The 14,208-nt window shown below is 36.6% G+C and overlaps 1 protein-coding gene across 2 annotated transcripts in view; it reads right to left on the bottom strand.

Annotated features, from left to right (window-relative positions):
• taf4a (TAF4A RNA polymerase II, TATA box binding protein (TBP)-associated factor) overlaps positions 1–14,208 on the bottom strand; it is a 113,576-nt gene that overhangs the window by 49,409 nt on the left and 49,959 nt on the right. For both annotated transcript variants that reach the window (XM_039734444.1, XM_039734445.1), the window contains exons 6-8: positions 10,228–10,350; positions 8,456–8,545; positions 7,827–8,060 (exon numbers count right to left, since the gene is read on the bottom strand). In XM_039734444.1, coding sequence (XP_039590378.1) covers positions 7,827–8,060; positions 8,456–8,545; positions 10,228–10,350 — 447 coding nt within the window. The remainder of the gene's footprint in view (positions 1–7,826; positions 8,061–8,455; positions 8,546–10,227; positions 10,351–14,208) is intronic.

Genomic DNA, 14,208 nt, shown 5'->3' with positions numbered 1-14,208 from the left:
TCTTTTATACCAAATGATGTTTCTCTAATAGTCCTAAATTAATTGTGTCAGTGTATTAAAAGAGTGGATGGATGTGTGTTAGGTATTTTGGGGAATGATGCAAGACTGCAACAATATGCTGTCACAGCTGGACCAACCATTAGGTTTATTGAATAAACACGCATCTTAATGTGTTACCTTTGACAGTAGTATATCTTTAAAATCACATTACAAAACTATCCAAAACCTGCTATTTCAACTTAAAAATACTAGATAATTAAAAAGGTTTCTAAATACAGAAGATACAGAGAAATTAATTCATACACTTTGATACCTGGGTTGCCATAGTTGGCCACAGCAGGCTACTTATACTTGGACCCAGGATATCGATATTCATAAACCAAGGATCAACTGGGCAATGAAGACACATAACAACTAGAGAAAGGTGCAAAACAGTGTGCTGTGCTTCTTATTTTCAATCAAAGTGTTTAAAATAAAGAGCAGTGCAATATCTTCTAATACTTAAATCAATACATAATTCTCAACACAAATCAGGGTCCAGTGGGAGGTTAAAATGCCATAAATAAATAAATCCAAAAACAAGTTAAAATCTAAGGCTAATAACAGTCAGGATCTGTCCCTTTAAAACCCATCACTAGTTTTGGTGCATCCTTCTTATCTAACACCCCTACTGTTTACTTTTATAGTCTGCTCAGCAGGCAGAGATGCACTTTGACAAGCACAGTCAACCTTTTTATGCGTCTTGTGTCCCCACTACCATCTCTCAGTGTTCAGTGGGGACCCTGAGAAACATGCTCTCTTCTCCTGCCACAATCTCTTGGTACCGGTGCGGCTTCCAGGAGAGGTTGGTTGCTCCTGCTCCTTGTGTGCTCAGCAAGATCAACCTCGCCACCATCAGCACGATCAACTCCCTTCACCCAGGACATTGTTCCTGACAGCTTGCCTCCATTTCGTAGCACCAGTTCCACCTGAATTCTGGCTCTACTTTTTGCTTTCCTTTTTATTTTAACGTCCTGCTCTCTTATTCTTTCTCAAATCCCTCTCCTTCGCTGTTTCAGGATCCCTTTTTACCTCTGTGGGTGCGGTATTTAATTAATAACCTGTGGAGTGCAGAACAGCTGACCTAATTACACAATCTGCTCACCTCCACATCAAAAACCCCACGGCCACCCAAAAGCACACATCCACAAAGCCTGAGATGCACTGTTTTAAATAAAAAGTTGTACACTGCCACTAACCCATTACTTGCATCACCATAGTCCTTATTTCTAGTAGGATTGACGACTATGATGTGTTAGTCACAGGATGTTCTTTATGCAGCTTTCAGTTAATTCAAAATGCCACTGCAAGAATCATTACAAGAACTACAGAGTACAACCCCATAACCCTTGTTCTTATGTCTTCATACAGTACTTGCTTCCAGTTAAGCTTACGGCTGATATCAAAATCCTCTTTTCTACATCTAAAGCCTTAAATAGCCAAGCCCTACTTACCCGTCTAAACCTAATATTAATTACAAACTAGTTTAAAATCTAAAGAGGCAGGATTTATAAAAAACTTCCAAGGTTTAGTAAAACAACATTGGAAGATGGAACTTTTAATTACAGGGCCAAAAAGCTGAAGAATGATCTGGCTGCTTATATAAGAAATTCCCCTTCACTGACTACTTTAATCTATTAGAGGTGCTGATTAGCTGTATATATTGCATCTCAGTTTGTTAGTCACAGATACAAAAATATAATTAGTACAATTATATACCATTACTAACTCTCCTCTATTGTGTTTCTCTTCTCTATATCTTGCGGTGGCACTTTGTGCCACTTCTCTGCATTCAGGCGGTTTTCCTGTCCATGGAAATACATCTGTAATATTAGTGGAGTATGTGCACATAAATTTCACCACATCTGGTCGCCTAAATTATTTTTCCACTGTTGACTTATAAAAGTCGGCTACTTTGTTCTCTCATTTAAGGACAGAACTTACAGGAGAAAGCTGTAGTCTCAGTAGGTAGCACAGGTGCCTAGAAGCATGTATTTGAGGTAAAAAAAAAAAAACTGAAGAATTAAATTATTCAAGTTTTACTTTGAAAGAAAACAACTTTTTTAAGTCTAAAAAGGAATGAAAGAACACATTTTATTGGGAGAATGTAATCACCCATTTAAGATGTAAGAAGTAATGAAGCGCATCCACTAACTTTATAATCAAATTTAAAACAAATACAGTAATACTCAAGGCAGCTCTGCATGTGATGTAGATTATGCCAATGGTTGATAACATATGGCAAAGGGCAGGCTTCCTATGTTTTGAGTTTTATAGCTTAAAAAACACTAAATGCCATATTGAATTTAGTGGGCCCCTTCCATGTGCATTCACACATAAAATGTGCCTTTTTTAAAAATGTGCTGTGCTACTTTGTAGTCATATGAACATGAGCTTAGAATATGACTGATTTTTCTTTTGTATTCTGCACTTTCTCTTCACTATGTGGACATAGAAATAATGTAGGTAAATGAACAACAGTCAACATAGCCTTAATGAGAGGAATGCCACTATACCAGGGTACTGTTAAACACAATTATAAACTAAGCAAGAACACTGCCATTATTTGTTTGTCTTAGACGCAGTAGAGACAGAAACTGAGCCATGGGGGATAAACAAATCAGTGTGCTTCTTAGTGTTGGTCCCAAACCCTGGATAAATGGGAATGGTTACATCACGAAGGGTATCCTATGTAAAATTTTGCCAGATCAATATGTGGACAACAATACAGATTTGCATACCGGATAGGTTGAGACCCGGGTTAACAATGGCTGCCACCAGTACTGTTAGCCAACAGGGTGCTGGGGGAAATTGGACTACTGTTGGTCAAAGAAGAAGAAGAGAGAGAAGGCATGTCTGGAGGCAGGAGGAGAGGAGGAAGGATAGGTGAGTGAAAGTGACAGTAGGAACTTTGAATGTTGGCAGTATGACAGGTAAGAGAAAGAGTTGGCTAATTTGATGAAGAGGAGGAAGGCTGATATATTGTGTATGCAAGAGACCAGATGGAAGGGGAGCAAGGCCAGGGGTATTGGAGGTGGGTTCAAATTTTCTACCATGGTATGGATGGGAGGATAAATGGGGTAATTATCCTGATTAACATTATTTCAAGAGTGTTTTGGAAGTGAAAAGAGTGTCAGACAGAGTGTTGATTATGAAGCTGGAAACTGAAGGTATGATAATGAATGTTCAAGGTGAATATGCCCAGGAAATTGGGTGTCCGATGGATGAGAATGATTTCTGGAGTGAGTTGGATGAATTGATAGAGAGTGTACCCAAGGGATAGACAGTGGTGACTGGAGCAGATTTCAGTGAACATGTTGGTGAAGGGAACAGGGGGAATAAGGAGATGATGGGTAAGTGTGTTGTCAAGGAGAGAAATGCAGAAGGTCAGATGACAGTGGAATTTGCTGAAAGGATGGGCATGGCTGTGGTAAATATGCATCAAGAAGAATGAACTCCAAGAAGATGGAGAAACAGAGGGTGATATACAAGAGTGGAGGAACATGCACACAGGAAGATTATATCCTCTGCAGGAGAGTCAGTTTGAAGGAGATTAGAGACTGCAAAGTGGTGGCAGGGAAAAGCGTAGTTATGCAGCATAGGATGGTGATCTGTAAGATGACATTGGAGATCAAGAAGAGGAGGAGAGTGAGGGCAGAGCCAAGGATCAAATGGTGCAAGTTGAAAAATGTAGACTGTAAGGTGGAGTTCAGAGAGGAGGTAAGACAGGCACTGGGTGGCAGTGAAGTGTTACCAGATAGCTTGGCAACTACAGCAGAAGTGATAAGGGAGACAGCTTGATGGGTGCTTAGTGTGACATCGAGGCAGAGGAAGGAGGACAAGGAAACCTGGTGGTGGAATAAGTACAACAGAATATACAGAGGAAGAGGTTGGCGAAGAAGAAGTGGTATAATCAAGAGAGATGAAGAAAGTAGACAGGAGTACAAGGAGATAAGGCATAAGGTGAAGAGAGAGGTGGCAAAGGCTATAGAAAATGTGTTTAATGAGTTGTATGAGAGATTGGACACTAAGGAGAGAGAAAAGCACCTCCACTGATTGACTAGGCAGAGGGACTGAGGTGGGAAAGAGGAGTAGAAGGTTAGGGTGATAAAGGGTAATGATGGAAACATACTCACAAGCGAGAAGAATGTATTGAAAAGATGTAAAGAGTACTTTGAGAGGTTGAGGAATGAAGAGAAAGAGAGAGAGAGAGAGAGAGAATATTGGATGATGTGGAGATTGTGAACCAGGAAGTGTAACAGATTAGCAAGGGGGAAGTAAGGACAGCTATGAAGAGAATGAAGAATGGGAAGGCTGTTGGTCCAGAATACATACCTGTGGAAGTATGGTGGTGTTTAGGAGAGATGGCAATGGAGTTTTTAACCAGATTGTTTAATGCAATCTTGGAAACTGAGAGAATGCCTGAGGATTGGAAAAGAAATGTACTGATACTGATTTTTAAGAATAAGGGTGATGTTCAGACGTTTCGTAACTACAAAGGGATAAAATTAATCAGCCGCAGCATGAAGTTATGGGAAAGAGTAGTGGAAGCTAGGTTAAGAAGGGAGGTGATGAATAGCGAGCAGCAGTATGGTTTCATACTAGGAAAGAGCACTACAGATGCAATGTTTGTTCAGAGGGTGTTGATGGAAAAGTATGGAGTGTGTTTTTTTGAGATTATGAAAAAGCATATGAGAGGGTGCTTATAGGGGAATTGTGGTATTACTCGTATGTGAGGAAGTCGGAAGTGGCAGAGAATTATGTAAAAGTGGTAGAGGATAGGCACAAGGGAACAGTGTTGCATAAAGTACCTGAAATCCCCACTTGGGTAAAAGTACAAGTATCTTACCAGAAAATGACTTTGGTAAAAGTTAAAGTTTCCTATTAGTATACTACTTGAGTAAAAGTCTTATTAAAGTATCTCATATTTTCTTTACTTAAGTATTGAAAGTAAAAGTAAATGTTGGTAATAAAAAAGTAGGCACATTTTGTAGAATTATGTTTATTCTTTTAAGCATGTACACCACATTAAAATGGAGCCTGTTTTACAGTTGCAGGAAAACTAGGTCTTCACAACTTTCTTCTTTCCATTCATTAATCCACCCCTCCTTTCTTCCCACTCTCTCTCCCTTCCTTAATCTATCCCTCAGGATACAGTTACAGGATTTAAAAGATACTCAGTAACACACAGTTCCATATTACTTTTATCCTATCTGCAACTGTAATAAGTTAATTATGTGCATCAGCTAGCCTTAATTTGTGCCACTGACAATAATAATCATTTTAATTTTTTTTATTTATTAATTGAATTTTGGATGCTCTTCTTTAACTTGGCACAACCATGAGTATTCCCTCCATTGGTGTAAATAATAGTACTTGAGGAAAGGTAGTAATTTAAGAGTGTTTCACAATAATGGGCAGTTTTGTCAAAAGTTTTGCTTTGAATTAATGTTATAAGCAACATAGCCATAGCATGGGTGGTCTGCACTGTGCACCCGTGCCAGGTGCTGGCCTTCGAAGGGCACTGATCAATGACATGGTTGTTTCAGGTTAAAAAGATGAAAAAAAAAATTAAAAACATTAATATCACTGAAAATTAGTAAAACCTTTATAGATATTTTTTATTTTTTGCACATTGAAATGTCTTTATGTTGTCTTTTACAATCACTGCTGAATTGTTGGAAATAAAAGTACAGTTCTAAGTAAAATAACAGCGAGAATGATGCACTGCTTGAAAACCGCCAAGCCATTAATATGTAAACGCACAATTGTGTGCACCTTTATTGTTGGAACCGCGATGCACAACCAGTCATTACGCTCTCATAGTGATCCTCTATTTACTTGTATCTCTATGCTCTCGGTGTGTTTCTGCTATTATTTAAGGTAAGCTAATTTCGTATATTATTTTGTTAATTTTGTATATTATTATATTAATTTTTTGTTTATTAGTGTATAGGGTACAAATGTTCAATTGTTACACATGGCCAAATTTTGTTCTGTCCTGTACGTTTATGTTGTATATATTGTGTTCATTTTAACAAAAAATCGTAATTTGTTTATGTAAATAAATAAAATTCAAAACTAATGTTTTTTAGTGAATATAATAAATTTGTTTTATTCATTTTGATTGAAGAAGGGTGCTTATTTTCCCTTTTGGCACCAGGTGTCATTTTGCCATGCTATGGCTCTTTTGTAACAAAGATGCTTAAGGGAAATGTATCAGAGTAAAAGTATACTTTTTGCTTAAGGAATTTAGTGATGTAAAAGTGAAAGTTGTCAGAAATATAAAAACTCAAGTAAAGTACAGATACTGCCAAAAAATACTTAAGTACTATAATGAATTATTATTACTTCGTTACATTACAACACTGTGAGGGAATTGTGACAGTGATGAAGTCTGCAGTAGGTGTGACGGATGCGCTCAAGTTTAAGGGGGGATTACATCAGGGAACGGCTCTGAGCCTTTTCTTATTTGCAATAGTGATTGACAGGTTGACAGACGAGATTAGACAGGAATCCCTGTGGACTATGATGTTTGAGAATAACACTGTAACCTGTAATGAGAGTAGGGAGCAGGTTGAGGTGACCCTGGAGAGGTGGAGATATGCCCGAGAGAGCACAAGAATGAAGGTCAGTATGACCAAGATGGAACACATGTGTGTGAATGAGAGGGAGGTCAGAGGAATGGTGAGGATGCAAGGAGCAGAATTGGTGAAGGTGGATGAGTTTAAATACTCAGAATGAACAGTACAGAGTAATGGAGAGTGTGGCAAAGAGGTGAAGAAGAGAGTGCAGGCAGCATGGAGTGTGTCGGGAAGAGTGTCAGGAGTGATTTGTGACAGACGGGTACCAGCAAGAGAGAAAAGGGAGGTCTATAAGATGTTAGTGAGACCAGCCATATTATATGGGTTGGAGACGGTGGCACTAAAGAAAACACAGGAGATAGAGCTAGAAATGGCTGAGTTAAAGATGTTAAGATTTGCACTTGATGTGACGAGGATGGACATGATTAGGAATGAGTACATCAGAGGGTCAACTCAGGTTGGACGGTTTGGCGACAAAACCAGAGAGGCGAGATTGTGTTGGTTTGGACATGTGCAAATGAGAGATGCTGGGTATATTGGGATATGCTAAGGAAGGAGCTGCCAGGCAAGAGGAAAAAAGGAACACCTAAGTGGAGGTTAATGGATGTAGTGAGAGAGGACATGCGGGTGATGGAAATGAAACAGCAAGATGCAGAAGACAGGAAGATACAGAAAAAGATAGACCCACTGTGGCAACCCCTAATTGGAGCAGCCAAAAGACAAAAAAGAAGAAGCAATAGAGGCATTCTGTTACAATGCAGTGATTTTATGTACTCCTACAGATTTCAAAGTAAAAGGTTCTGAGGTAAAAGACTTTGCACCTTTAGGTTTCTTTTCCCCAGAAGTAAGGCACATAAATTAAGTGTTTACACGTTAAGGAAAGCACAGTTAGGCAACAAGTGCTAAAAACTACAAACAAAAACTGATATATATATAGGTTTTCAGCATCCAGAAGTGGGTAAAAGATATAGTAAAAGTTCATTCTTTACTATATGTTGTGGAAGGATATATGAGAGTAGGCAGTGCTCAACAAATATCAAATATTTTGAAGCAAGTATTTATCTGAAGGTAGAGGCTGCCATTTTTTGGGAGGTTAGGTTTTTTGGGAGTGTTATTTGGGACAAATAATGTATTAAAATAATAGTTAGGGTTTTTGGGAGTGTTATTTGGGACAAATAATGTATTAAAATAATAATTTCTTACCAGTGGTGCTGTTTGTCCTGGTTTATTGTGCCCAGTCTGTGATAGGCTGATGACAGGCTGTTGGAGGGTACTTGTCACAGTGGCTATAGCTTTTCCAGCAGACCGCTGAATTGGGCTCCCCAGAGTTACAGATGTAAGGGCCGTAGTGGCCTGAGCAATAGGTTGTTGCACTTGGCTTTGCTGAATGAATGCTGCTGAATCAGGTGTAAGCTGCCGCAAAGCTGGCAAACTTCTCTGTAGAAATGAACATAGGTCACAAATGACAACTTTATGATTCACCAACATGCCAATACACTTTTCCAAGCTGTCAGAGTTGCATACAAAGATATCTCATTCTTTTACTTTAATCTAAAGTACTAGGGTGTTGTACCTTGTTAGCCATTATGAATGTAGAGAAAAGCCAAGCAAAATGACACCTTTTATTGACTAACTACATCTATATCTTGCCTGAAGAAGGTGTCTGTGTTGCCTCGAAAGCTTCCATATTGTAATCTTTTTAGTTAGCCAATAAAAGGTGTCATTTTGCTTGGCTTTTCTCTACTTTAATCTAAACATATTTTACTGCCAAAATCAAAAGTTTCCTTAAAAAGAAAACATTACTTTCAAGTCAGATGTACAGGAAATGTTACCTTTAAGAAAGGCACAAGATATGGCTGAGGTGAGGAATGGAGTTCCTGATAAAGTCTGCTTGTAAAATCTTCTGCTTCAATTTTTCCTTCCTGGAAAAGCAAATAAAATTATTTTTCAAAAAATATAATGCTTAATGAGACATGAGTACTTATTGATCATTTCTGCAGGTTTTGGTGCAATTTCATCAAAGAGTATGCAACCACACAGATTAAGCTACTGAGAGAATTAAACTAGCTACAAGTTTGAATAAAACTTGTAGAGAAAAAGACAGGAATTTCTGATTTTATGTAAACTCCTTTTCTAAATTGTATGGGCAAAAGTTGCTTAGGTGGATATCCAATTTGAAAACCTTGAACATTAAAATAGAGTTGCACAAGCCCATAAACCCCACCCCCACATGCTGTTTGTATCTATATCAGCTTCCATTCTACAGGGAAGGCATCTAGATTGTGTCTGTGAGAATCTGTGCTCATTCAGCCAAACCGATGTCAAGTACTGATGTGGCACGAGAACACTTATCCTGCAATAAGCGTTGCAGTTCATCCCAATGGTGTTAAGTTGCGGTGAGTTCAGGGTTCTACGCAGACCACTTGACTTCCTCCATATCAAACCATGTCTTTATAGACCTAGTTTTATACATAGTGGCACAGTTATGATGGAACAGAAAAAAGCTTCCTAAAACTTTTGCAATTATATATGCAAGAGTTTAAACTATTATATTCTTTGCTAGATATATAAAAAAAAGGAAATAGAACAACTGTGTAACAAAGAAACAATAACCACAAATTAATATTTAGTTGCATCAGTCTTATTAGGTTCATTTGTAAAAGAAGAGGTATATTAGTAACACTAGCAGTAGTAATACTGTCACATGTACAGAGTACAGTGATATTCTTACTTTCATATCCGACCATCATGGAACAAATCACTACCATAGCCCCATGACAAACAAGATATTAAAAACACAGTATCATTTTGTTTAACATAAGACAAAGTGTAGACTCGCATTATGGCCTACTAACTCTGACACTTCAGTCTTAACAAAAAGACAAGTGAGTGTGTGTCTGTGAATCTGTTTGTCTGCTCAGTTCCTGTGTCTGTTATTTACCATTTGGTATGGGATTCATAAAAGCAGTGGCAATGTCTGTAATGTGCTGTCTATTGGAATGACAAATGCAACACATTTTATTACTACAAATGTTTATGATTCAACATCTGTTGGAATGACAAATGCAATACACTAAATACTTTCCAAAAGATGGTGCACCGGAAACGATTATGCTGAGGTCTACGTAGATTACTTAAATTTCAACTTGTCTTAGACGGCAGCACAGCTAGTCTGATATATAAATACAGTAAACAAAAAATACAAATACATTTAATTCAAATGTTTATTTTACTGCACACATAGGAAACCACTTTCCTGCACCCATGAAGTATGTTTGTTTAGTGTGACTGGACTTGTATACTAATGCTTTGCCAGATATCACAATATTATGTCTGTCTTATTTTAAGTAAAAAATAACAGAATAATCCAGAAGACTGAAAGGTTTTAAAAGAGTGCCTACTTTATTGTTCTTTTTTGTCAGACAATGTAACAGTTTTCAATGCTTATCAGTCACTTAATAATAAAAATTAAATTTTATTTAAGTAATACACTGTGCATTTATACATATACTGGTCCCTGGTGGCATTAAAAAAATAGAACCTTCCTGGGCATTTTAAACATAAAACCTTGGTGCGATTATTTTTAGAGATGGGAAATACTTACCAACAGGTTCTGTACAAGATCTTTTACGTTAGCTGCCGTTTCTGAAGATTGTTTACCACTTGAAGCTAGCTTGATTAATGTAGATAAGAAGTTCTTGCACTTTTTGACATTTTCTAAAGTTTCCTGTAAATATAATAGTTTAGTGTTTAAAAAAATAAAAATTCCCAAACACTTTGTTGTAGTTTTTTTCAAGTTGTCAACTCAATTTTTATATCGATGCATCTTATGATTTTACACGAAAAGAACAACTCTCTTAATTTTACTGACCACTGATTTCCAATGAATCTAATTGTTGAACTTGAACTACTTATAAAATACTTACTGATTGCGTACACCACGTATCAGAAGAAAATGTCTAGTTAGCATGAATTAGATGTATTGGGACGAAATTAAACTATGTTCAATACTGTTTAAATGGGATACTGGTCCTCTCATGTCAAAGAGAATGATTAACAGCCATTATTTTTGTCTTAGGTTCCTCAAAGGCTGTTTACTCCTCCTGTCCAAAACAGGTCTGTATTTCAAAACACATGTTCAAAAAAATCACTAAATTCTGACTGTCACACAAGTTCATTATTTAGTTAACTACTGTTCATAAGTTAAGAAAAACTGACATATGATATGACACTAACAGAAATACTATGTACTCTGACATTTTAAAAAGGAATGTTAGGCACAGTATTGCTGCATGATTCAGTTTGCTATACACTGTTAAAATATATTGTACAGCACAGAAATTAAACATGAGAATCAATTGTAGTTTGCAGCAAAGGAATAAGATGAAAAATGTGTATGTAGTATCACTGAGTGTTGTAGTTGATTTTTTCATGAGTTGTTCAAGTATATTGTGTATTGTTTACTTCAAGGATTCAGATTCTTAAGACTACTGAATCAGTTGGATATAATCAAAGCCAAAGTATTTATGTTATGCCAGATTCAGAAACTAATTTGATTAGGTATGTTACTGGTAAATATACAACAAAAACATGTACAGAAACCTCAGAGAAAAAATCTCATGTATTCATTGCATGAATAGAAATCTGATGTAGTTAATTGAGTATTGTACTTATTTTACTATTAAGCAACATCATTTCACAAGGTACAAAACATCTCACAACACATTTATATTTTGAATGACTAGATACTTTCTTTGAGAAACCTCCAAAGCAAATTAAAAAGTTGAAAAATAAGTGAAACTTTAAGGATTCCAGATTGCTTTTTAAGAAAATGTTTACAAGCAGCTTTTCCAAAGACTTGTTTAAATTTCATGACTTATTCTCTGTTTTAAATAAGTTTTATTGCAGTTTATCTTTACTCTGAGCATGGATGTCTTGAAAAGAAAACGTCAGGCCAAAAGAAACAAAACATGGCAAAACATGGATACAGAATTTCTGTCATACCACTTTTAACACTGAATGATTCTGCTGATGTAAAATAAGTATCTTATGCTGAAGACAAAGTATTGAAAAAAAATCAAAAGTGAGTGGATTGCCAGCTATTTACAGGAAACCACTCACTTTACTAATTCATTATTTCTTTGAGATAATGAAAAACAATGTATGTGACTGTCTCTTGTTGACATGAAATAGACTTTGAGAAAAATATTGGAGTACCAAATACTTTTAAGTGTTCTGTTAAAAGCATTTGAGATACTGATATCTATTCTAAAAGTAAATTTGAAACAGAAAACAAATCCAAAATTGACGTCTCACAGAATGCATCTCTGTTTCAAGACAGACAAGTTTGAAAATTCACCAGGGCTTTTCAATAGAAGTTTTTGAAATTTCAAAAATGTGTGCAAGTCAAATATGAGAGCTAGCAGCTTTGCTGGGTGGTTCACCCAAAATAAAAGAAGTGACAGTGCTCAGTGATTGCATTCTCAAATATGAGGGGAGGCAGCAAATCAGTATGTACAAAAAGTATTTAGAAATGTGAAATGAAAAAAGAACATTTAATTGCTCCACAGTGGTTTGATGCAGCTTTCAAATTGATACACTGTGGATATGAATCTATGTGCTCCTGCCAAAATTTTGTGTAATAAAAACAATGGAACCAAGATAAATCCTGTCAGAACTTATTCCACCTTTATTGCAAAATTGCAATCTATACAACAATGGTGAAAACAAATCAGAAACTTTTTAGTGAAAAAAGGAAAAAGAAAATCATACAAAAACCTGGTTGCATTAGTGTGCCCTGTAATAATCAAGGATGTAGCTGCATTCAGAATCAAACAATCACAATAAATCTCATCTTAAATAGTACTTAGTATACATCTGACATCGATTAATGTGGTTCTGATTAAGTTCGGAAAAAATGTGGCTGTTCTTGTCAGATTATTCCGATATCCTCTTGGTTGCAACATACTCCAAAAGCCATGGTCTGCAAAGAGTTTTTAAAACATAAATTTGATCTCATCATTGAAAGGTATCAATCAGGACAGGGATACAAAAAAGTATTCAAAGCATTAAACATCCCATGTATCATGGTGAAGAAAGTCATCAAAAAGTGGAGAAAATATGGCTCAACAGTGACTTTACCAAGATCATGACATCCCTCCAAGACTGATGAGAAAAGGAGAAAAGTGGTCAGGGAGGCCACCAAGAGGCCTACAGCAACATTAAAGGAGCTTCAGGATTTCCAGGCAAGTACATATGTTCTCTAAATGTGACAGCAATCAGTCGCATTCTTCATATGTCTAGGATGTGGAGTAGGGTAGCAAGATGAAAGCCTTTTCTCAAAAAGAAAAACATCCAAACCCAGCTAAACTTTACAAAAAGGCATACCAGTCTCCCAAAACCACATGGAAAAATGTAACTGGCCATAATTCCAAAAGGTATGCTTGGAAAAATAAAATAAATAAATAAAATAACACATCATCAAAAGAACACCATACCCACAGTGAAGCATGGTGTAGGCAGCACCATACTTTGGGGCTGCTTTTCTTCACCTGGAAGAGCAACTTTAGTCAAGGCAGATGGAATCATGAATAGCTCCAATTATTATTGTATTTTGGCACAAACCCTTAGAGTATCTCCTCAGAAGCTGAAGAGGAACTTCACCTTTCAGCACGACAACAACCAAAAGCATACAAAATCAACAAAGCAATCGCTTCATCAAAGGAGGATCAATGTTTTGGAATGGCCCAGCCAGAGCCCAGACCTTAATCCAGTTGAAAATCTGTGGGATGACCTGAAGAGAGCTGTGCACAGGAGATGCCCTTGTAATTTGATAGATCTGGAAATTTTTTGCAAGGAGTAGGCAAAAATCACTAAATCTAGATGTGCCAAAATAATTGACTCTTATCTAAAAAGACTCAGTGCTACAATAAAATCAAAAGATGCTTTAAATAAGTATTAGTTTAGGGGGTGTGAACGCTAATGCAACCAGGATTTTGTATGTTTTCTTTTCCTTTTTTCATAAAGTTTCTGAATTGTTTTCACCTTCTGTGCAAAGATTTGCAATAAAAGTGGAACAAGTTCTGGCAGGATTTATCTTGAAGTCATTTTTTATTACACAAAATCTGTGATTTTGGCAGGGGTGTGTAGACTTTTTATATCCACAGTAAAATTATTAATGAAAGAGTAGTCTGCTCCAATGAAATGAACACTTGCAGTCAAAAGCTTAAACAGTTAACTAAGGACCTCTATGTAACTCAACAACCTGCTATGGCAATTTCAATGTGTTCTGGATAGGGTATGAATTGTTGTTTTTGCGCTAAGACCAAATGGCACAATGCTCAAAACATAAAAATGCTCCTGTAACTGGACACTAGTTTGATTACCATGTATATGGAGTAAACACTGTCCACACTGGTTTTGTCCAGCGGTTTAGATTTGATATGTGCTCCTTTCTCCATTAATCTTGCTTTTCTTGTCCCTTCAGAATGATGAATGAATGCAGACTAAGATATTGTTAATTTATTTTGATAATTCAGTGGAGGGTTTAGAATACTTTTAATGTAGACCAACACAGTGAGCCAAA

Source organism: Polypterus senegalus, chromosome 14 (assembly GCF_016835505.1).
Source record: "Polypterus senegalus isolate Bchr_013 chromosome 14, ASM1683550v1, whole genome shotgun sequence".
NCBI classification, from domain to species: Eukaryota; Metazoa; Chordata; class Cladistia; order Polypteriformes; family Polypteridae; genus Polypterus; species Polypterus senegalus.
This window is presented reverse-complemented; position numbering and strand designations above follow the sequence as displayed.